This window comes from Diorhabda carinulata, chromosome 1, assembly GCF_026250575.1.
Source record: "Diorhabda carinulata isolate Delta chromosome 1, icDioCari1.1, whole genome shotgun sequence".
Classification (NCBI taxonomy): domain Eukaryota; kingdom Metazoa; phylum Arthropoda; class Insecta; order Coleoptera; family Chrysomelidae; genus Diorhabda; species Diorhabda carinulata.
Window position 1 is genome coordinate 34,160,200 of NC_079460.1, and position 23,467 is coordinate 34,183,666.

General features: G+C 31.6%; 1 protein-coding gene across 1 annotated transcript in view; it reads right to left on the minus strand.

Moving 5' to 3' along the window:
• Window positions 1-20,431, minus strand: part of LOC130901869 (dedicator of cytokinesis protein 3) — a 67,033-nt gene extending 46,602 nt beyond the window's left edge. Inside the window, exons 1-3 of the mRNA XM_057813519.1 lie at window positions 20,254-20,431; window positions 12,909-13,186; window positions 4,850-4,998 (exon numbers count right to left, since the gene is read on the minus strand). Coding sequence (XP_057669502.1) covers window positions 4,850-4,998; window positions 12,909-13,186; window positions 20,254-20,290 — 464 coding nt within the window. The 5' untranslated portion in view covers window positions 20,291-20,431. The remainder of the gene's footprint in view (window positions 1-4,849; window positions 4,999-12,908; window positions 13,187-20,253) is intronic.
• Window positions 20,432-23,467: the final 3,036 nt, after the last annotated feature.

Here is a 23,467-nt window from a genome sequence, read left to right on the forward strand (position 1 = left end):
TAATTCTGTTTCTTAAAGAAGTTTTCCTAAACTTCATTGTTGAAAAGATTTGTTGGCATATATAAGATGAGCCGAACATTGTCATTATCTTTATTGCATGAGTAATTAGATTTGAGAAATTATCTGGACTTGAATTTTTCTAAAATTCTAATAATGGTACTATATGAAAAGTTTTCCGGATACTTAGAATTAAATTTTCCAACAAATCCTTGATTGATTCCAACCATATTAGGAGCACCATCTGTAGTTACATTACATAACTTATCAATAGGTAAACGAAGTTTATCGATTCAATTTTCAAATTCACAAAATATATAGGCATCAGTTGTTTTTACTTTCATTGACTGCAGCCCAGCAAGTTCTCCTGTAATTTCAAAGTGGGTGTTGATTCCTCTTACAAATATGAGTATCTGTGCAGTATCGCTGATATCTGTACTTTCATCCATGGTAAGTGAATAAAAAATAAATTTTTGAGTTTTTGTAGTCAGTTGTGAAATTAGATTTTTATCAATATTTTCAATTCTCTCGGCGATTGTTCTTCTCGAGAGAGACAGTGACTGAAAATCATTTTTCTTTTCAGGGCACATAATATCGCACACATCTATAATGCACTGCTTTATAAATTCACCATCTGAAAATGCTTTATTAGATTTAGCAATATTGTAAGCCAACACATAACTGGCTTTCGTAACGCAAGTTTGAGAATGATTAGCTCTCTGAAATAATTGTTGTTGACTTGATAAATGTTTTATTAAATCTTTCGATTTAATTTTTTTCACCTCTTCACTTAACGATGAGTAGAAGTGGTTTTCATGTTTGCTCTTGAAATGGCGTTGAATGTTTATTCTTTTAAAACTGCAACAGTTGTATTGCAAAGTAAGCACAGAGGTTTTTCTTTAAATAAAGTAAAGAAATATTTCCACGTCCACTTTTCTTTTTTTAACATCCATTTTAGACGTTACCTACTACGGAGAACAGCACACAGAAAGCTTACTGTTAACTAATGCTCTTGCGCGGGTGTTTGTTGAGGCAGTGGGAGTTTCGGGGATTACACAACCAATTACTCGAGTCACAGCGGGTTGTTGCAGATGACTGACTAAGTCGCTAACTAACAGATCTTCGGGCGGCCTCGCTTGTATTTATACCTACCTGCAAAGATTGTTCGGGAATTGGATTTTTCCGGTTCTTTCGAGAAAACAGAACAATGAATCGAAAATGCGAGAGTGCCTGGAAGTTTCGAGCGAAGATGAGTCATCTGTTTAGGTCGGACGGATTTATCCAGAATACTATTGTGTTTTGAATATCGCCGCAGGTAGTTTTTATGCGGGTCGTCACATTATGAAGTAAGAACGCGTTCAAACATTCTCATGACGGCACTCTTAAACGGGCCGGATTAAACCTTTCCGCGGCCGTAGTTTCCCCATCATTGCACTAGGGCATTTAATGAATTGGGTTAAAAACAAAATAGAAAACAGCACAAGACTAATATAAATACTATAAGATAACATAATCATGGACATTTAACATTACAGTTTAAAAACTGCTTAGACGAAAATGCTATTTCTCTACTAAATTTTTTGCACAAAGTATATATATTACTTTCAGAAATATAGCCCCTAACAATGGGAACAGGTAAAAGCTCTAAAAGCAACTAAAATGAATTTTTAGAAAATGGCAGTGAGAAAATTGAGAAGATACAAAAGAACTAACAAATGAATAGAAGAGATCTGGCAACAAATAATTACTAGATACTCTAGGGTAAAACAGAAAATAACAAGGAAGCTCATTAAGAGTCCTGAACTAGAAGAAAGCTATATATTTGTTCAATTTCCACCTTCCAATTCCTATTTCCTGATTTAAGATAGAGGAAAATGGTTAACAAACCTAAATATATTGCTAAGTGATCTACAAATGGTAAAATTTTTCACTGAAGATATACTATCTAAGCATCTCACTAGGAATGCTCCGAATGCGGAAATTATGAGATCGTACCTCAAGAAATACAAATCTTTTAAAATTGCTTTGTCTTCTGATTAATTTCAAGTTATTTTAATCCTGAAATTACATTTAGTGGTTCTATTAAGAACTAACTATTCCAATAAAAACAAAAAAATTGTTTGAATTGAAAAACAATAACATAGTGTTAAAATACATATTTACTATTGTTTTGGTGTATAGATTATACACTTGTTGCTTCACTATTTTGTGTACTGATACATACTTAGTATTGTAATGCGAGACTTCTTGGTGCTAACACCTGCATTATAGCAAATTTACCATTCTGCAACTGTTGGTGATATCACCGTTTAGAATGCTTGTTGGTGGTATGTACTGATGATTATGACAAATATAAGCGTTAATTCTGATATAAAAAGCGGTCAGGATTTGAACCATATATTGTTGGAAGATATAGTTAACAGTATAGTACACTCACAACAATGTGATACCAAACATTCCTCCGACTTCAGATACTGGTGTTTCCGAGCCATTGGAAACGAACTATCATGCAGTATACCTAATTACATACTTAAAACATCCGAATATTCTAGTTAACAATAACACTTTAGATAATTCTCCAAATGGTTTAATTGAAATTTAGCAGCAGGAATTTGAGTTCAAAAACTTGACATACCATGTAATGGTTAATTTTTATTTTGTCATTGATGTCCATGTTTTTTCAAACATGCTGTCAAAACATCAATAAAATCAGTAAAAAATTCTGAATGTAGTGTTATTTAGTGGTGACTAATTTGTCATTTTAACATCCTTTTTTATCTCCAATGAAAATGCCCGTTCCTCATAATCAAACTACATTTATATTCTTACTTCACTTTAACGTCTCTCCTGTCGTAATTATTAGGTACTGTTGATTCTTGAAAATGAAACATACAAGAGTCTTTTTGGTGAAGTATTAACTGAAGAAATAACAAAAAATGAGAAAAATTCAATTCCATAAAAAGCAATAAAGCGTTTTTAAGTTGATCTGTCATTCATATATATATTTATTAATTATCTTGTTATAAAACCCTCAAATTTTTATTACGCGAAGAAATTTTCTCATAAATAATTTTAATCAAAAACTGAAATTTGGTAATATCACTTGCTTTTGATTTTGCAAAATTATTTCATTTCAAAAAGAAATTTAAATGAAAAATGAAATCTTGTCTTTTATTATTGACAGAACTTTTACAATTGTTGAAAATTTGTTAGTATTTCAATATCTATTTCACAGCTAAGTAACTAGTTTCTTTTCCACCAACTTTTTCTCTGTTCTCCTAGCTTTTTTCCAATAAATAATGCTGAATATAGAATAAATGTGAATAAAATAAGAAATTCTATCATATTTAATAACTTGCACAACATGCATTCTATTAAAAGAATTATTGATAAAAATAGATGTTTATAACATAATTGAAAAATATGCTTATTTGATAAAATAATATGACACATTCATCTTTATTTCATTATCGCGAGTCAAAATAAAAATAAATAAGTACACTAAAATTAATATTTTATAGTAAAAGCTCATTAATCATTTAAGCTGTTAATTAGAGATAGAAAGGAAAAAATAAGATAATCGCAGAATGTAAGGAATACTTAACAAGTCTTGCAATAGTTCTGACTTTTGTATTAGAATATCCTTACTTCCTCAAATAATTTATATATCAATACGACATAAAATTAATCAGATTTAATTGATGCTATAAAGTTCAGTATTTTGGATTATTGAGTATACTCTAGTAATCATTTAGCTTCACATTATAAAATTGGTTTCATTCGTACGTTGTTTTCCATAAGACAGTGTCAGATCAAATTTAAATTTTTTAATGAATCTTGTATTTTTCCTTAAATTCAAAACCCTATTCACTTGTGACAAAATATAAAATATGAGTCGTCATAATAACAACTATTCATTTTACCAGTATTCTAAATATATTTCATGCCTTTTTAAAAAAGTCCTTCAGTACCACTACACCCAAAACAATGGTGAATATATTTATTTAGTTATTAATGGTGTCAAATGTTTTGGTTCTGTTCAGTCTTCTACTGATGCTTTCATGATGCTCATGATTACGAGGATATATTGAAAAATTCTTAGCCTACTATAGAACCAAACAAAATTTCAATGTCAAAATATTTTATTACTCAACGTATTCTCCTCTTAATTGGATACATTTATTACAGCGAACCTGCAACGTTTCTAGACCTTTAAAAAAATGTTTCTTCTTGCTCTTCAAACCAGACCTCCATAGCTTTTATTACCTCCTAGTTGGAAGAAAATTTACGACCCTTTAAAGTTTTTTTCATTTGAGGAAATAGATGATAGTCGGACGGAGCCAAATCTGGTGAATAAGGAGGGTGTTCTAGTACTTCAAACCCTAAATCACGAATTTTTTGCATGAGATTTGTGTGCAGGGCCGTTGTCCTGCAAAAACAAAACACCTTTGGATAGCTTTCCGCGTTTTTTCTCTTTAATTTTTTCCTGTAGAGTAGACAGTAATGTCGAATAGTAATCTCCAGTAATTGTTCTACACTTATCCAAAAAATCAATCATGATTAATCCATGGCAATCCCTAAAAACTGAAGCAAGAACTTCTCTGAAGATGATAACTTCGTTATCGAAACGCGCGTTAGACAGTGTAATTGTGATAAAGAAGTATTTATTCTGTGGTCCTTTATTTTTTAATCTCAGAATAATTAAATAAATCGACCGTTCAACTTTGTAACATCAATTCTAATGATGGGATAAAAAATAGCAAAAAGCGTAATTTTTAAATGTTTGTAATAAAACCTTTCCTACATTTTTTTTCAAATTTACATCTATATACAAACAATTAAAAAGACTTACCGGTTGCCCCAATCTATCTTCTGAATAATTTTTAGTTTCAAATCAGTGGTTTGATCGTGAGTTAATGTACCCATGACGAGTTGTCTCCTCCATTCTAGAAGATCCCGCATTACTTTACCAACGGTTTCAAATTTGTAGTGGTTCCTCTCCTGAAACGTAGAATTATTTAAATAATAAGGGCACAATTAAACTAAAATTCGTTCCAACGGGTTGTGATTAATTTTTTATAATTTAGGTTAGAAAAATCGGGTACGAGGTAAAAAAGGCTTATAAACATCGAACTTGATGAACAAGTAGTTGATCGTAAGACAGAATACAAGCACTTTTCAATATGATACAACATGTTCTATGAAAAATTATCATTTCAAAATTAGTATTTGTCACCAATATTCTCAATATTTTTTAAAGCCACTTAATTAAGTTCTATATCTAGTACTAAACAGCATAGAGATAGACATTTACAGGGACCTGGCCGTAAAACTAAAATAATTTTTTCATTTAACATAAATTTCGATTTTATTAAACTTATGGGCAATAAACAAATAAAATCTCGAATATCCACACAAAATATGTCATTCCATTAGAAAACATACCATAGTCAATATTTTTTTACTATATGTATTTTAAAAAAGCCTAGAAACAATAGCAAAAGATTTAGGCTCAATGCGCGGCTTTCATAAACTTAGCAGCAGCAATAGTGGAATTACAGAGCTGCAAAATATACAGAAACAAAAAGTTTAATTTAAGAAATTGCGATTCAAGGAACATGTTTTAACAATCACAAAAATTGACGTTTTACTATATACTATCTAAAAGTACATTGTGAACACTTCTGGAAGGTTGTTTTAATTGGTGTCTATAATGGTTTATGTTTGCTTGGATGGCTTCATCGTAGGAGATCTTGTTTCTCGTCTCGATAGACAAATGTATTGATGTCAAAACGTTTATTGACACATCACCCACATTGAGAAGACAGTACTTTCCGGAAGAAACCTTCTAGAAATGCATCCAGCCATGGATTCAACATTGTAATCAATACTGATAATCAAGGACACACAATAATTAAGTAACCCGGATTTCAAATTTCAACACAACAAAACGACTCCTGCTGAAGATTTTCATAGTTTCCAGACTTCAATTCAATAAAATTATGATAATGTAACTTCAGGAAGATCCAGTTTTATTACATAGAACAGATGTTCAATGTATGATTCCGGTATATCTTAGTTCAGCTGTTGTAGCTGTATGTCTATGTCTAATATATTATCCTAGTAGTTCTTTGGCCTTATCATATATTTTGAAACTATCGAAATGTCTAAATATCGGTACAGCTTTATGTAATGCCTGATATTTTTTTGTCAGTCATTATACCCTATATTGTTGTTCTTTCCCTATCTTTACTCCATTATTTGCATAATTTCTTTTAACGCTTTGAATTTGCGTGCCTACGAATTGCGGGTTATTTTATTTCCTTGTTCGACAAGATTTTTATTTCAACCCTTGTTATGGTTCGTTTAGTTTGTCGATTATGACTTTTCCTCTTTACAGGATTGTAATGAGACTGTATGTCAGATCCTGGTTCATTTTTTACTATTTTCCAGATGTTTGGGAAACTTTTTTTCTTGAACTCATATGTACCAAATTTTGGTTACATATCCATCTATGTCTTATGTAAATAGTGTTCTAACAGTGAGTTTTGATCATAAAATGCGGTCCATATGTATGGAATACATTCAATTTTAGCGTCATTATGCATTATGTGAAAAAAACCTGAAAAAGGTCGATTTTTAATCTCAAATTGGCAATTTACAGTATGAAAATATTCCCCTGAATTATAAGTACCCCTTCGAAAATTTTAAATAAGAAATGGGGCATGTGGCACCTTGTTGGAAATGGATTTTAGTTCTCTGTTCAGCAATATAGTTTTTTTGAAATTTGGTGCAATCACAACTGAGAAAATTAATTTTTAAGATGTAAAATTTTGTAACTGTATCACCAAACTTTACAATTAAATTAAATGTTCAAAATGACCTCCATTTACTTCTTGACAATAACCGAGGCGAATTTGGAATTCTCGTACATTTCGATCAGATATTTTCGTATCTGTTCTGCTAATCAGGAAAAATTTTTTGAAGATACTCAAATATGAGTCGAAAAGCCAAATAAACATTTGAAATTTTCGAGGGGGTGCTGGAGAGAGATAATATTTTTATATTGTAAATTGTCAATTTGAGAATATAATGCGACCTGTTTCAGTTTTTTTTCACATAGTACATAATAACTCTAAAATTGAATTTATTCCATACATACGGACCACATTGTATATTTGGTATTGTTAATTCATGTGATTCTGCGAGAAAAACAAGTTTTATTTATTTCATAAAATATTATCTACTTTTTGCCTTAAAATTACACATAATTTTAAAAAATGATCGTTGATTTACTGAGCGGTAATGTATCCTTTGTTTTTTTGTCCTTTTCAATTAATAATTGCTTTCTTCACCCGTGTCCCGGCTGTTTCTATTTAAAGTTTTAAATCGAATGCACGTGCTACTACCACTAATAATTAAAATTGTTTTCTATATAAATCGTTCAAATACTGAGGTGAAATTTTATTTTCCTCCAATTCTGCTAATATTGACGCGTGTTTTACATGAATTTTTGCTTCAAATATTTTTATCTAAATATAATTCATTATTATTTTTATCTTTAGGTTTTTTTTTACAATGCAGCCAACAGCCAAACATCATGTTTGTAATTTGTATTTTGTAAGGCAAAAAAAGATGAATATTTGAGTTTCGCAGATAATGTCAAGAGTCTATAAAGTATCTAAATGAAAAATATTTTGTAATATACTAATTGATTCCTGTGCGTATTTTTGAGAAACATTATCTCAATGAAACTTAATTATTTAATATATTGCCAGTTACAGAGTTAATAATTACTCAGTATGCGTCAAATAACAAAGGGTAAACAACAATGAGGTCATTTGGCGATGATTAACAGTGTAACGATAAATCAACAAACTTTAATTTTATAAGGTGACAATATACACAATACTTTAATAAATTATACAACTCAACTATTGTTTCTAGATGTAGAAAAATGAGAGATAATTATGGATTTATTTAAAGTACTGAATTATCATAGCAGGTTTTATTGAGACAATCAAAATGAAAACAAGTTTGACTTGACATAGTATCAAAAATTATCTTCCAAGCATTTAACGTAATGGAAGCACAATTCCAGAAGTGCGGTTGAATGTTTCACGTTTTCAACTGTGTGAAACAATTTTCAAGGATTTATGATAGGAACACATTATATTTTACGCGAACGAAAAAGCGATTTCGCTACGGTGATTATATAGTAATTTTCTGCCACGTTTCTGTAAAAATTCTACATAAATTTGGGGGAGAGATTGGTTTTAATACTCATAAAGTAAACTGCTTTCGTTGTTGACTACATATCGAGAAAAATGGAGAAACCGAGGAAAAGTTACGTGAATATTATCCAGGAAGTGCTCCTTTCCTTGTAAGTGCAAAATTGTGTATGGAAAAGCTATATGCAAGATGTGTGTTTCTTAATGTCGATATAAAAAATCGCTCGCATTGAAATTTAAATGCAGTTCAAGTGGATTCGTCTCGGTAGATGAAATTTGGGTTATACCCCACGTAGAAAAATACAATCGCAACTATGGAGTATGTTCATCCGGGGAACATACTCCCAAGGAAACAAACAGTGTTTTCTTTTATTTCAGAGAAATAAAGAAATGATGGTGATTTTGCGAAACTTCTAGCAGATTATTTTTTGGTTAATTCAAAAAAATTGCAAACTCTTCGTAAAAATTCAAAGGAAATATGTCGAACAATAAATTTTTTACAGTAAAGTAGCATTTTCATTGAAAAGTCACTTTTGACCTCGTAAATCGACAAATACTTTCCAATAATTAAATCGTCAACCTATCCAACGTATGGTACGAAGTAGTCGTTTTCTTCGATCTCTTCAATAGTGAATTGATTGTGAATCAACCTAACGGATCAAATAAAAGTAACTATTGAATCAGGGTTTCAGAAATTCAAAGATACTTCTCCTTAAAAACAATGATTTTGAACCTGTTTCATTCTTATGTATTTGCCCCTAAAATTGTTTTTTCTTAATGGCATTTTCAACTTTAGAAATACCTTCCTCAATAGTCTTGTTTGTCAATACCATCAATATCCAAAATACTTTCTATACTTTTTAAAAATCAACACCTGAGCAGTATAAAGTACATCCAAGGTCAAAGAAAACTACCTACCCAATGTGTCTATTTTTGGCTCCCAGTTGTGTGATATAATTTCTGCTGTGTCTCGTTTCTATCCGGTGTTTGCTGACGAACTAACAGTTTCAAATAAAGCTTAATTTTTCGGAGCACATAATTCTAGAAATTCTCTAAAATAAGCCCGTAGGATTTTCCTAGTATAATCTTGAAAAATTGCTGAATAATTTAGTCTCTAGGTATAGGTACTTCATTTTTTAAAGTTTCACTATTTGCTTATTTCAATGTTATTTGCATTGAATGACTAAATTTTGAAAAATCGATTGTTAAAGCTTGTATTTTTAACACGTGATCCCTTGTTTAACACTAAAACGATCATTTTATTGGAAAACAGAAGAAATTTTGATGCTATTGTCCCAGAAACTGAAAATCGTTAATTGAATGTATGACAATTATACACTGTGTCCCCGGATAGGTGAAACGTGTCTTGTAGAAGGTAAAAAAATTTTGTGCCCTATACAGAACTTCAAAATTATCGGCCAATTTTAATTTTTGAATGTTCATTTCACAAATTTGAGACTGATATTTGTAACAAAAACTACCATAAAAAAGGATCTATAACACTATTAATATGTTAAAATGTGTCAAACCCTACTTTATTGAAATTGAACGTCTTCTAAATATAATGTTTACATTAGAAGAAAAAAAATATATGATTCAGGTGCTTTGGTTGCTTTCAATTCAATAGATGCAGATCCCAAAATGTCTCTTAATATCGGACCGTACTTATAGACATAAGTGAAACACATTTACAGAGAATTTAAGTAACAGAACAAAGTCAAAATTTATCACATATTAGAAGAAGAGATTTGTAGTTGTTGATTCGAAATGGTTACAACAAATCCCAAATTTCTAAGAGCATCCACAAATTTTTATCTCAAACTCCTCAACCCTCATCCACTGGTTTGGAGGATTAACTGAGGGTGTTACTTCCATACATCAAAGGTGTAATAGACAGAATTTGCAGAGTCTCCAAACTCCATGGTATTCGCACAATATTCAAACTCAATCAGAAACTCTCCGATGTAATCAGATCCGTCGAAGATAAAATATCCAATGAATACTATGGAGTGTGTGAAATCCCTCACTCAGATTGCCCGTTCCTATATTGGCTAGACAAATCATATTTCCATCTCAACAATTGTTGTCTGTCACTGATTCCGATATTTCCTCCACCCTTGCCCAACATCGTGTCCATATCGGACACACATCGATTTCCATCGCCCCACTCCGCTCATTCAATTCCAGGATTATTCGAGAAGCTATCGAAATAGAGAAACGTCCAAACTATCTGAACACAAGGGACGATAGCCAGAGATCACCGGCAGCTTGGAAACACCTTCATCCACTTCGCGTCAATACCACTCCGGCCAACAATAACAAATCTTCTAAAACAACTCCCCGAGAAGCCAATCTCCACACATTTATTACCCCTCCTGACAATATATTCCCCACGCACGCCAAAAACTCAAAACCCTCCAATAGGTCCCCTATAATTACAAGGTCCAGGCGACTAGCTCCCCAGTTAGCTCGGGACCAGCAGTGAGTTTCTTAGTGTCAACAGTATGTAAGAGTATTATTTTTATTTTATATTCTAATCAATTTTTGTTTCAGCTTCTCATTTCCTCGGTGAAATTTCAAGAAGTTGGAAAATTGAGGTCTTGGAGTTAACCAAGAAAAAAGGGTGATTCGTTGTGTGGAGTAGGCAGATTGAGACCACTGAATCAGATCACTTGTTACCAATGAACGAATAACCACCTTATCCCTATCCTTCTCTTGATAATGGCTCTAAAGCGGGAGTCGAAACTTTCATACTTTTTTGGCATTAAATGGTTCGTTTCAGGTTAGGGTTGGACTAAAAACTGGAATCAAGAATTTTGTATTCTTAAGAGTCGTTCCACTTATCCGGGGACACATTCTATACCAAAGAAAAACTACGGAAAGGGGACCACATGGAATAACGAGTCATTCTTGATAAATCTTATAATAATAGTGGCCTTTACCGACGTACTAGCTAGACTACCATGCAAATTCAATCATGTTAGTTCGGCTGTGTGAAATAAGTGGTTCATTTTTCGACCACAGCTGCTTCAATCGTGTAGTTGTGGCAAGTATTCAGATAAGTTTATTGGTCTGTTATTTTTATATTATATATTTTATTTGGAGTATTTCTATTTAAAATTGCTGTCGGAGAAATGATTAATGAACTAATGTAACAGTTTACATTTTATAAATTGGCGCAAACATAATACATTAAGTTTACTCTGAAAAATCTAAGCTAACCTAAAATAATTTGCATGTGGTTAGTTCATATCATGAATTTGTGATTGACTCTATAGAAATCTCCAATTTTCTTTCAGAATGCTTTATTTGCTTCCGTTTATTATGCAAAACTAGACATACATGTTCTACAATAGTTTCGACTTTAGGGGTTTCGAAATCGTATCGATAGTGTTTCCGATATCTCTGAGGAAGAAATGTATGCAGATACAAAGCAGATGTTTCGAACAAATACACAAACGAAACTTTTTCTGGGAGATTCGGACCAGCTACAAATGTTGATATCCCATCGCCTTTTGTAATTTTTTCTAAGTTATTCACACAAGAACTTATGAATATTATTGTGTATGAATCTAATTTATATTTACACAACTGAATTACAAACCATTAGATTTGACTTTTGAGTTGCAAGCATTCGTAAGTGTGTTGAGAATCATGGAAATTATCATAGCAAATAAAATAAAGTCATACAAGAAGAGGGGGTTGACGTAAAAATGGCTTTTCAATGAAAAAGTTACTTTACCTCACCCTAAAAAAGCAAAACTTTGATTAAGCTGATTAGGGTGGTAAATTGAAGGGAACATTGTATATTGTTTGGGGAGTTGTTTTGGCTTTTCAGCCATTCTGAGAGGAGGCTACTTTTCTGAGATTTTTATTTCCTACTTCTCAAAGTGTTAGTACTATTCATTCAAGGTCCTTATTCCTTTCAATGAATGGGCAGGACATTCGCAAAGTAGATGGCCTGTTGTTTCCGTGGCTTGCTCGGAAATATCGTCTTAAGGTGGTATTTGATGAGGCAGTGACGACCAGTTCTTCACACTTCTAACCTGATATGGTTATTAAACTTGGACTGCCTAAGACCTGGAGTGTTTCTCCAATGAGACTCCATCTGATTCTTTAGAGATCCGTTCAGTTCGTTATTGATGTGGTATTTCATAAAGCCAGAGTAGGGCTATGGTTCTAAGTATGGTGTCGTTTCCCCTGGTAAGGCTGTCACTCCCTTTTTGCCTAGTATACCATAGTGGCGTGGTAGCCACATTAGAGTTACTTGGTTTCCTATAGCTAGTGCTTTTAAAGTTTGTTTCCAATTTGAGAGTATTTATTCTTGGCGCGACTTATCTGTCTATTATTATTATTCTGAATCAGAGCTTTTCGCTAACGGACTATGAGGAAAACTTTAGATTTTACAAAAGAATCACATTGCTGGAAGAATATATAGTTAGTTCAAATTCTAGAACAAATCAATCTCATCTGTATCATATGTATTAGTCAAAATCAACTTCACCAAACATACACCGTAACCTTTCATGTTTTCCAAACTTGGCAATGTACATTTGTCTAGTTTATAAAATCCACACTAATAATTATTATTCATGTTCAATACATTGTATCTAGTTACTGAGAACTATCGATCGCTCTATTACTTTTAGGACAGTTAATAAAAAGATACTTGATACTTACCACAAAAATTCCTTTCCAAATTCGTCCCCATTCTCTCAACACAAGAGTTACCTCACGAACAATAGGATCCTCCAAAGGAACCACACTTTCGAAAAGACCTTCATTATCAACTTTGCAGGGTTTGAGGTGTATGTAAGACTGTGGAAATATGCCTTTGTGCGATCGATTTTTTGTAGAAAAACCTCGATACCAACCCTGACATTCTTCTAAAATTTGCACGGTGTCGCCGATTTCCAAGGGAAGGCCGAATTTTGTGCCTCCCTTCCAATTATATATCGCTGTAATAAACAACAGTACATACATACAAGATTTTTTACAATAAGGTGCTATATAATTTCATTTCTAATTTGGAATTTTACCGACTGCGTGCCAAGAAACAACCCCGAGAAATAATTGTTCTAGTTTTGTTTGTTTTATTCAGTACTTAGTGTCTCTAATGAGTAGGGATTACCGCGAACTGTGAAAGGTTAAGCCCAATCTCTTCAATAGTTTTTTTTTTTTAGAATTTTTGTGAACAGCATCAGTTTTTTTCAAATATAGGAATATAGAAAAAATAATTCCATATTATTAAGCATTGTTTTTTTAAACTATGACAAGAAGTATGTTGAACAAACTAAGAGATCTCTTAATGTCCGGTTTAACGATTTAAAGAGCACCAAACTCATTTAAAACATGTTGTGTTCAGTATGTATATCACAAAAGGTTCCACAAATTCCAAGTTCGTATTATCTTGATTCTTCTCCAAGAAAATCAACCATTATTGACAGTTATGTAGAGTTTAAACTGGATAAGCTCAAATGATATTCAACAATCAGAACATTCAAAAGAGACAGTTACATTAGAAAACATAACAAAAATCCTGAAATGAAACGAATTTGATCAAAATAAAACCGTAACAATAATAAATTGATGATTCATAATATTTTTGTAGCTTTTTAGGCCAAATTCTAAGAATTTTTTTTATATAAAACTTGGATTTACAACTATACAGTTTAATCAAGATGAAAATCACCTGAGTAGCGGAAGCCGTCTGAAGCGTTCAAAAATGCTACACTTGGTTGATATGACCTTAGTACTTTAGGATACACACGGCATATTGATCATGGACGTTTTGAAAACGAAAAAGATATAATAACAGTGTATTACTGTACTTAATTCCTTTAATTGGAAATGAAATGGACCTATATGCAGAAGAAAAATGATGCCGCCAAAATAATATCAAAAAAATGATGGTCAAATTTAATAAATTAAACCTCGAATTTCTTTTGCAACTACCATAATCCCCAGATCTGCCCCTCAACGGCTACAGGTTGATTTCAGACCTGAGAAAAAAATGCTTCAAGGAAGGAAATGTCAATCAAATAAGGCAGTCGTTGTTGCAATTTATTTATCACACGTTGCACTGTACCAACCAGATTTTGGTTGTGAATTTGGTGACTCAGAGAAAAGGTGGACTTCAGAATCTGATGTTTATCGTTGTTTGACAAGATGGCCAAGACGATTCGAGATATATTTAGAAACATAATTCTACTGATTATCCAAAGAAGAGTTTCTTTCGACAACAGACAATGATGACTTTTACCAAATCCATAAAAACAATAAAAAAAATATTTATTCGCTGTTAAATTTGAAAGTTAATAAGGAACTTTGAAGCAAAGTTGAATAAAAAAGGAAAATGTACTTTTTATACTTTTCACGATACCACAGTAGAAAACAACGAAGACATTGAAGATCGTTTAGTAGAACCCAATAAATTATTTCAACGTAGCATGACATTAAAAATTCACTTTTTATCCTGAGTGCCAGAGACGTGAAGCGCCTTCACAAAGATATGATTAATGACATATTGCTGTTAGGCCTTAAAACGAGATGTCCACGATAACAGGAAGAGGTTTTATGAATTATATTTTCTACACTTCGGTAGTATCGATTTTCATCAAGTCTGCTATAGTATCGATATTTCAGTGTACAAATATAGTGTAAACGCGTTAATTTCTCAGCAGACCAAAGTTGAAGATCAGCGGGAGTCAGTTATAAAAGGCAGCCTTGGATGTCTATTTAAAAAAAAACATTATTTCCAACGTTTAGAACATTGGTAGTTATAAGTTCTAATGCATTTAAAATTAGTAAACAACCCATTTGAATGAAATTCCTTGAGCTAAAACTGAAGATAACATAATACAAAACTAATTTTTGAAATTCACATCAACCATTTAGTTGCTTTACATTACCAGCATAGGGAATTTCTTCGATAAGCGCAATGTTATTTTCAGGGATAATGTTATTTGACAACAAATAAAGATATTTTCTATTCCTAGACTGAGTGTGAAAAATAATCATGTTTATCAAATGTTAGTCATACGGAAGGCATCAGGCTATGATTTAATATTAGGTCGAATATTGAAAAAACAACAAGCTTTTTCTATTGTCCTATTGTCCAATAATATGGAAATTTGTCGAAATTTCCCAAGTAAACGGCCTAATATAGTAACTTCTCACCGGCCCATCAGCCTACTTCAGACAGTAAACAAAGTTTTTGCAAGGTTACTCTTGCAGAAGATTTACGCAGACCATGATTTCTCAACATTGCTACCAAAACATGAGTTTGATTTTAGGAAAAATTACCATTTCGAAGGCTTGAAGCGAAGGCACTAAGGGCTGCTTTATAAAGTGAAAAGCGCACAACCCAGTAACAATTTCCTTCTAATTAAATCCTACCTATCAAATAGACACTTTTTTATCAAATTCTACGACCAACAGCCAAACCCCTGCCCCAATAACTCCGGTGTCCAAAAGTTTTTAGGCCCCTACCCTTCCTACTCTACCGCTACTTACTTTAATTGAAGATCCTATAGAAGCTTGCCAAGACATGTAACATCATCTTGATATACTTTACGAGTGGTACAAACGATCGTGAACAAAAGTAAACAAGACAAAATTAACTCAAATAATATTTACCACTCAACACAACACCTGCGAACCTGTAGCAAGGGATAACGTACGCATACCAACAGTAACGGACACAAGATGTCTTGATCTACATTTTGATCACCTTACAAGGAAGAAACATACTCAGATTAAAATATGACAGATTGACATAAAATACCGGTAAATATAATAGCTCTTAGGATGGAAATCAAAGTTGAATATTATCATATCATACAAAGTTGTCAATTTAAAATGTTGAACGATGAATATTAGATGAACAATGGTACGTAAGTAATAATCAGACAGTTCACTGTGATTTTAACGTTCTTTCCATAAAGGATGCAATCTAACGAGACACAAACGTCACATAATGAACGCTATAACAACAACAATGGTCTCGCCAAGTATTGTGCAATGCGGGAAAAGATGATATTGATTCAATTCGAATGGCAAGTGATTGCATTTTTGTTCGATTATAAAATATTGAGCCATTAACTAATTCTGAACGTGGACTAGGTAGATAAAGGTCGTGCTCCGCGTTCCTAAGTGGATAGCTGTGCAATGATGATGATTCAAAGATGAATAAGGAAGGAAGAGTTAATATTTTGAATCTTTTAAAGTAGTCCCGGCAATGAGCCCCGCTGTTTAGTCTCAGTAAATATCTAACAGGTCTCACAGCACACACAGAAAGTATACATGTCAACGTCAGATATTCTGTAATTACAAACAATGTAGAGGTCATAAATTTTGCGGTAGACGATAGAAAATTCGAACACTTTCTCAGATATTAAATTAATTAACTGTGTGAACTTAGTACCTCCAAGAGATAAATTAGTTCTATTAAATCTGGCTACTATGGTTTAGTTCTGGAAAAAAACAGGCTCATTATTATTTGACCAATGTACAGTGATTGCGATAATTTCTGGAAAATTTAGTTCCTCAAGAAAAAAATATAATTCATCTGTTTGGTATCTTAGGGCCTCAATAATAATAAGAAATAGACCGAGCATACTATAGTTCAGTTTTTCAGAGGGTGCTTGCTCCTCTGATCGCGTTATTTTAACTAAAAATTTGTAAATTTATAAGGAAAGCCACTGAAATAATATTTGCTATAACCTTCGCTAATTTTCTGAAGCGATAAAGTTTCTCCGTTGAAAAGAGACACCTGAAGGCGGAAAGATCTTCGTGTGCCCTTCGAAGCACGCACTGGATGGTTGGTCGTGAGATAGGCGAGGAATAGCCTAAGAGCTTTCAAGATGTTGCTATCCCTCAGCCTTTGCTGCAACCGAATCTCGTGATTGCCGTCCTATAGGTAGACTCATCGGATCCATATGCTAGAAATCATCTCCATCTTCCAAAAAGCCATTCAGTTTATCGAAACGTCTAAGTTGTTAATGTTGCTGTCATAGACATTTTAATGTATAATTTCAACTTTGGTGGAAATACAGCTATAACTTCGAAATTAAGGTAACTAGTTATAGATAACACGAGAAATATATATTTTTTAAGAATTTCGAAAAAATTTGGTGATATGATTGAGAGTTTATAATATTTCCAGAAAAATTAAAGATCTGATAACGATGTAAATACCATCATAATATCGGTCATAGAAAGTTTTTGCAATGTACAAATGTCGAAACAATATACTTATCACAACAAAATTAAAATGTTTGTACCGTCAATATGATAACGTATATTGGCTAAAACTTTACATGTTTATCTACGTCCTTGCAGGACAAAGTGTGGGTGCGGCAACTAATAATTGCAATAAAATAAAAATTGAATAAAAAACCATATATAGCCGAGTGTTGAGTTGACCAACATTCTTTGAAGTTGCCTCTTATTGAGATATCTCTACTCTCCCGGTGTTCTTATTAGTGATAAATTACAACAGATTGAAATGTACTGTGGTAATTTTTAATTTACAACCGATATTTTTTTTTGTTGTTGTATGTTTCAGTCTTTCCTATGAAAACAGTAATTTTATCTGGTGGACTGATACTCATAAAGCCACACAAACACAAAACTGATATTTGTAAATATAAAGAAGTATGTAGTTTTAGTAATACAAATCATGTCTATGGATTGTAAAATATATCAAAACCATCAAGTGAAAATCAGTGTTCGTTCTTCTTTTAAATTTTTTCAGGAGCAGTGCAAATTGGCATATTTATTTTTACAGTCATACACTAAATTTTAACACATTCTAAACCTAATTTTTTTTTTAAATTAAGTACTTCAAAATTCACCATATTTATAATTGTTTTCTGTAAATAATCGTAGTCGTATTAAATATTTATTTGGGTTAATTTTTCAATGACAACAGTGAAAAAACTAGTCTTAATTATTTGATTATTATTATGAATGTAAATATAACTATATTTGTGACAAAAGTTTTCGAAATCTGGTTAAAATCATAACATTGAAACATTATCTTCTATTTAGCCAAGCAAAGGAAGTAGTTCAGGACTCTTCATAACTTTGGATTCTTCCTTGTAATCTTTCTCCCTATGAATATTGTAAGTTTTACAAATTGGTCTCTTACATTCAGTTGACATACTGAAAGTCTTTGTTTCTGATAGTATTATTTTAGTATTTTTCCCTGAAAGGAATCATAGATTATATTATATGTACTTTATTTTGAATATTGTTTATAGAAGAGGGATTTCTGAAACATAAAACACAGAAGCCAAGTTTCTCAAAGCATGTTCGAATTCGATTTCAAAAATTATTTCATGACAAAAATAATATTTCAAATATTTCACAAGCAAGTTAATCAGTTTCTGTTTATTGGAGCTAATACCGTGATCAAGATCTCCAATAGTTAGTTTAAAAAAGTGAAATATATGTTACAAACCAGATGAATATGGTACAACATTGTTAACCTTCAAAGCATGAACTACATTACTAAATGAAACGCTGGAAAGTGGTGGTAACCTAATAATCTATGAAATGAGTGAAGCTGTTATCAATTTCCAGGTTGGGGTTTAACATGCCTTTTTCAAAAGCCAAAATAAGACTAAGCAGGGGTACTAGTCATCTGATTGAAGTGATCTGAGAGTTTATTATTAAATACTGTATTTAATACCATGGGACCACCAACAACAAGTAAAAATTTAAACTTTATATTTGTGGGTACTTCAAATCAACATAATTTTAAATATCTACTGCTAGAGGAACATTAGAAATTGTGGGAAGCATTAAAACAATAAAAATTGTCATTATATCTTGGTTACTTAGTAAATCGGCTACCAATAATGTTTCTTTCTCAATTATTTTAGAAACGACATCGTCGTCGATGTATTTGTAGATTTTATAATTTTGGATGAATTTTTCATAAATAGTAGGTAGGTATAATAAGACTAGCAAACAGTTTTTTAATAAATATTTGGATCTTGCTACATCAAGATTATAGGAGAGTAACTTCAAAATTATTTTTTTCGGATGGTGACAAATAAAAAGTTACACAAGTGTCCTGTGGGTCAAATCATAGAATAGAAATTGTGACAAAGAAGAAATCTTTATCAGTATATTTTTTCATATACCATACCCTCTACACAAATATATTTAGTTAGTTTATTTGAGCACAAACTTCTAGTTATAAAAAATTGCTAACAGTGTAAAGTAATAATGCAGATATTCAGAAATGTATTTTCTTAGACAGCATTTTAATGATTTCATTTTTTCTAACAAAAGTATCCACTACAAAACTACATAATAAAAATGACAACTTGATTATTGGTAATCAACATATGGGCTATTTTTCTTCCAATTATTAGAAGTTGGTAGTACATACTACATACATCATGGATATTTGGGCTAACTAGAATAAATATAGCAATTTAAAAATGTTTGTTTACAATAACATCTTAACACAGCTAAACAAACTTTAAAAATCGAGAGAAATTATTGAATCATATACCCAATGTAAAATAATTTCTTCAACTTAACACACATGTTTTCTAATTATAAATTCCAAACATGCATCAAAGAGGAAACTACAGTTTTAAATATTGAGATGGAAGGACAGGACAGGAAGTTGAAGTCTGCAGAGTCTATCAAAAGTAATATTAAATGCAGAGTACCGCTCCATTAGTTTAACAATAAGAAACATTACCTGCAGTTTATTCGCCTCTGAAAATTACGCAAATGTTCTGTATTTGTATTATCAAATGATGATAACAATTTTAAAAATTTTGGAAATTATATTAATAAGCTCGGTTTAGTATGTAGTAAAATTTCTAGATAAAAATAGAATTTGACGAAAAAATGTAATATTGATGAGTAACAAAGTTGTAATTTAGTACTAAACAAATAATAATAATTGATAGCAAAAACATTAGATTTCTTGCCAATAATCCAGTAATGATTAAATTCAAGGTAAAATCTCATTGACAGTGATAACAGAATCACTTACCAACTCCATATTTCTTAGTGCTTGTTGGAATCCACATTTTGTTTATAAAAACGAAAAATTACATTATAAAACACATAAAAACACTAACACTCGCCTCAAATCGATAGTATGCTCTGACAATACGCGGCCATTGTTTAGAGTGTTTAGGTTGTCAAATATTGGACTACGAACGGGAACTGTTAAGAAAATATGTTCAGATGGTGTCTAAAGTATCCAGTGAAATCCTTATTATAGCTTTTCAAAAATAGATGGCGCGTTTCATTCAAATTATATCTACTTCAATATGTGCATAGCAGTAGAAAGCGTGCAACTATACTAGTCGTATTAAGCTTATTCTGTTTTCTTTCTAATTCTTAGTACAGTTGTAGATGCGAAGCACATTAATATTGATAAAGGGAATAACGATCACATAATTAAGATTTCCTTTGGCAGAGTTTAAGCTTCGTATAATGATAAAAGGGATTTTTGTTACCCGAAAACTTCCATATATTTCGACTCACTGAATATTATATTAATTATATTCCTGATATTATTAAAAATGATTATACTTGACGATTACAAAGAATATTTTTTTCTTTCAAGAATAAGCATTATTATAAAGATAATGGATAAACTTAACACGTAAAAATTAAACTTAGAAACTGAATCACTGGAAATGAATTTTAATATCCAACTTTACCATTACATTTACCATACCAAACTACATTCAGCACATCTTGAAGAAACACACTAACTATACATAAAAAACACAATTGAAATGTTTGTCGATATTTGAAAAAATTATGGATTTTATATTTATATTCAGAAGTTGAACATGCTCCACTATATTTTTCGTATTTGGTACCAAAATAGACACAGCCACCTGACCCTTGAAATTCGTCAACCAGTGAACAAATTAAATTAAATAACGTGAAGAAAGAATGTAACTTAACACAAGAAAACTCATTTAAGTAGATCAAAACTGTTAAAATAGGTTCTGACAGGGAAGCTATAGCTGCTTATAAGTCCCGGGAGATAGAAAAATCAAATATATTTATGAAAAAAAAAAAAAATTCGAAGAGAGATGATTTCTAGCATATGGATCCGATGACTCCACCTATAGGACGGCTATCACAAAGGCGGCAAAGGCTGAGGGATACCAACATCTTGAAAGCTCTTAGGCTATTCTTCGCCTATCTCACGACCAACCATCCAGTGAGTGCTTCGAAGGACACACGAAGATCTTTCCGCCTTCAGGTGTCTCTTTTCAACGGAGAAACTTAAGAGCTTCAAAAAATTAGGGAAGGTTAGAGCAAATATTATTTCAGTGGCTTTCCTTATAAATTTACAAATTTTTAGTTAAAATAACACGATCAGAGGAGCAAGCACCCTCTGAAAAACTGAACTATAGTATGCTCGGTCTATTTCTCATTATTATTGAGGCCCTAAGATACAAAACAGATGAATTATATTTTTTTCTTGAGGAACTAAATTTTCCAGAAATTATCGCAATCACTGTACATTGGTCAAATAATAATGAGCCTGTTTTTTTCCAGAACTAAACCATAGTAGCCAGATTTAATAGAACTAATTTATCTCTTGGAGGTACTAAGTTCACACAGTTAATTAATTTAATATCTGAGATAGTGTTCGAATTTTCTATCGTCTACCGCAAAACTTATGACCTCTACATTGTTTGTAATTACAGAATATCTGACGTTGACATGTATACTTTCTGTGTGTGCTGTGACACCTGCTAGATATTTACTGAGACTAAACAGCGGGGCTCATTGCCGGGACTACTTTAAAAGATTCAAAATATTGACTCTCCGTTCCTTATTCATATTTGAATCATCATCATTGCACAGCTATCCACTTAGGAACGTGGAGCACGACCTTTATCTACCTAGTCCACGTTCAGAATTAGTTATTTGCAAATTGAAATCAAATCTATTAACATCTTTTCCCACATTTCGCAATAATTTAAAGGCGTAATTACTGTAAAGTACTTTCTACTCTATAAAATACTCTTATCGTGATAATAATACTTAATTCGGAGCATGCTACGCACTGCTTTAATGTTCTTATTGATTTTTTATACAAATTATTACTTATTTTAGGATTGCAGTATAATTATCAACTGGTTTAATTTTGACAATATATACATGTAATGTATATTACATATAAAAGTGTTCATGTTCAAAAGTAGTTTTGTTATTTATTGTAATTTTCCTGTGTATACTTTATATTTAGATACTATTTTGTTTCTTCATTTAATTATTTGTATGTTTGTTTCTTAGTTTTTAAAAGCTTTTGCCTACAAATTGTAAAAAATGTTTTGACAATAAAGCATTTCTCTCTCTATATTAGTGTCAAAAATTAGTTGAAATATAAGATTCCATTAGAAGTATTTGCGCTAGCAACACTTTTGATACTTTATAAATATACACTAGTATACTTTAGAATCTAGAGTAATGGAGCTTATTTTTGGATAACAAGTCACTAAAAGCATTGTATAAAGAATAGTTCAGTAGAACAGTGACAATGTTAAAACCATTTGAGGCAATTTTGCACGCCATCTAGTTACTTGTACGCTCGTTCTTCATAAAAATGACCCGTAGCTTAGTGTCATCTGGAATAAACAGCACTATGTTCAACAAATAAATGTTTTTGAACAGATCCCAACTAAATGTGAAGTTTTCTTTAACTTCGAAATTCGAGCCGACAGTACATTGATAGATAGGGCGTATTTTGAAATATCATGTTTCTAATAATGTTATAGCATGTATTCATCTCGAACCGAAAATAAACTTAATCTCAGTACTAATTATTTGTCCCCAATTCCAATGTATAAAAAAAGATTTTTGTAATGAGTTCGTGTAGCACTAGCAAATGAAACAAATAATTAATAAAAAATATAGAAATAAGTATATACGTACCAAAGATATTTAAATAATCTGATTTTAATATGAATATTATATTCATTGGCTTTGTATTGAAAGTTACGTATTAATGCGAAAATTTGGATAAGACCAATAAATAAAAAAACTTTCTAATAAAGAAAAAAAATTGTCCTATTAATTACTACTAAAATACCTACTTATAATAGTTTTGTCAGTTTTATCATTGTGTAAAGATATTTATAAAATGGCCTCATCCTTACCGATAATTGTACCAACTAACCCAGGACTGGTCTTGGTTTCACATTGGAGAGCCAAAAGTTATAATAATCGAA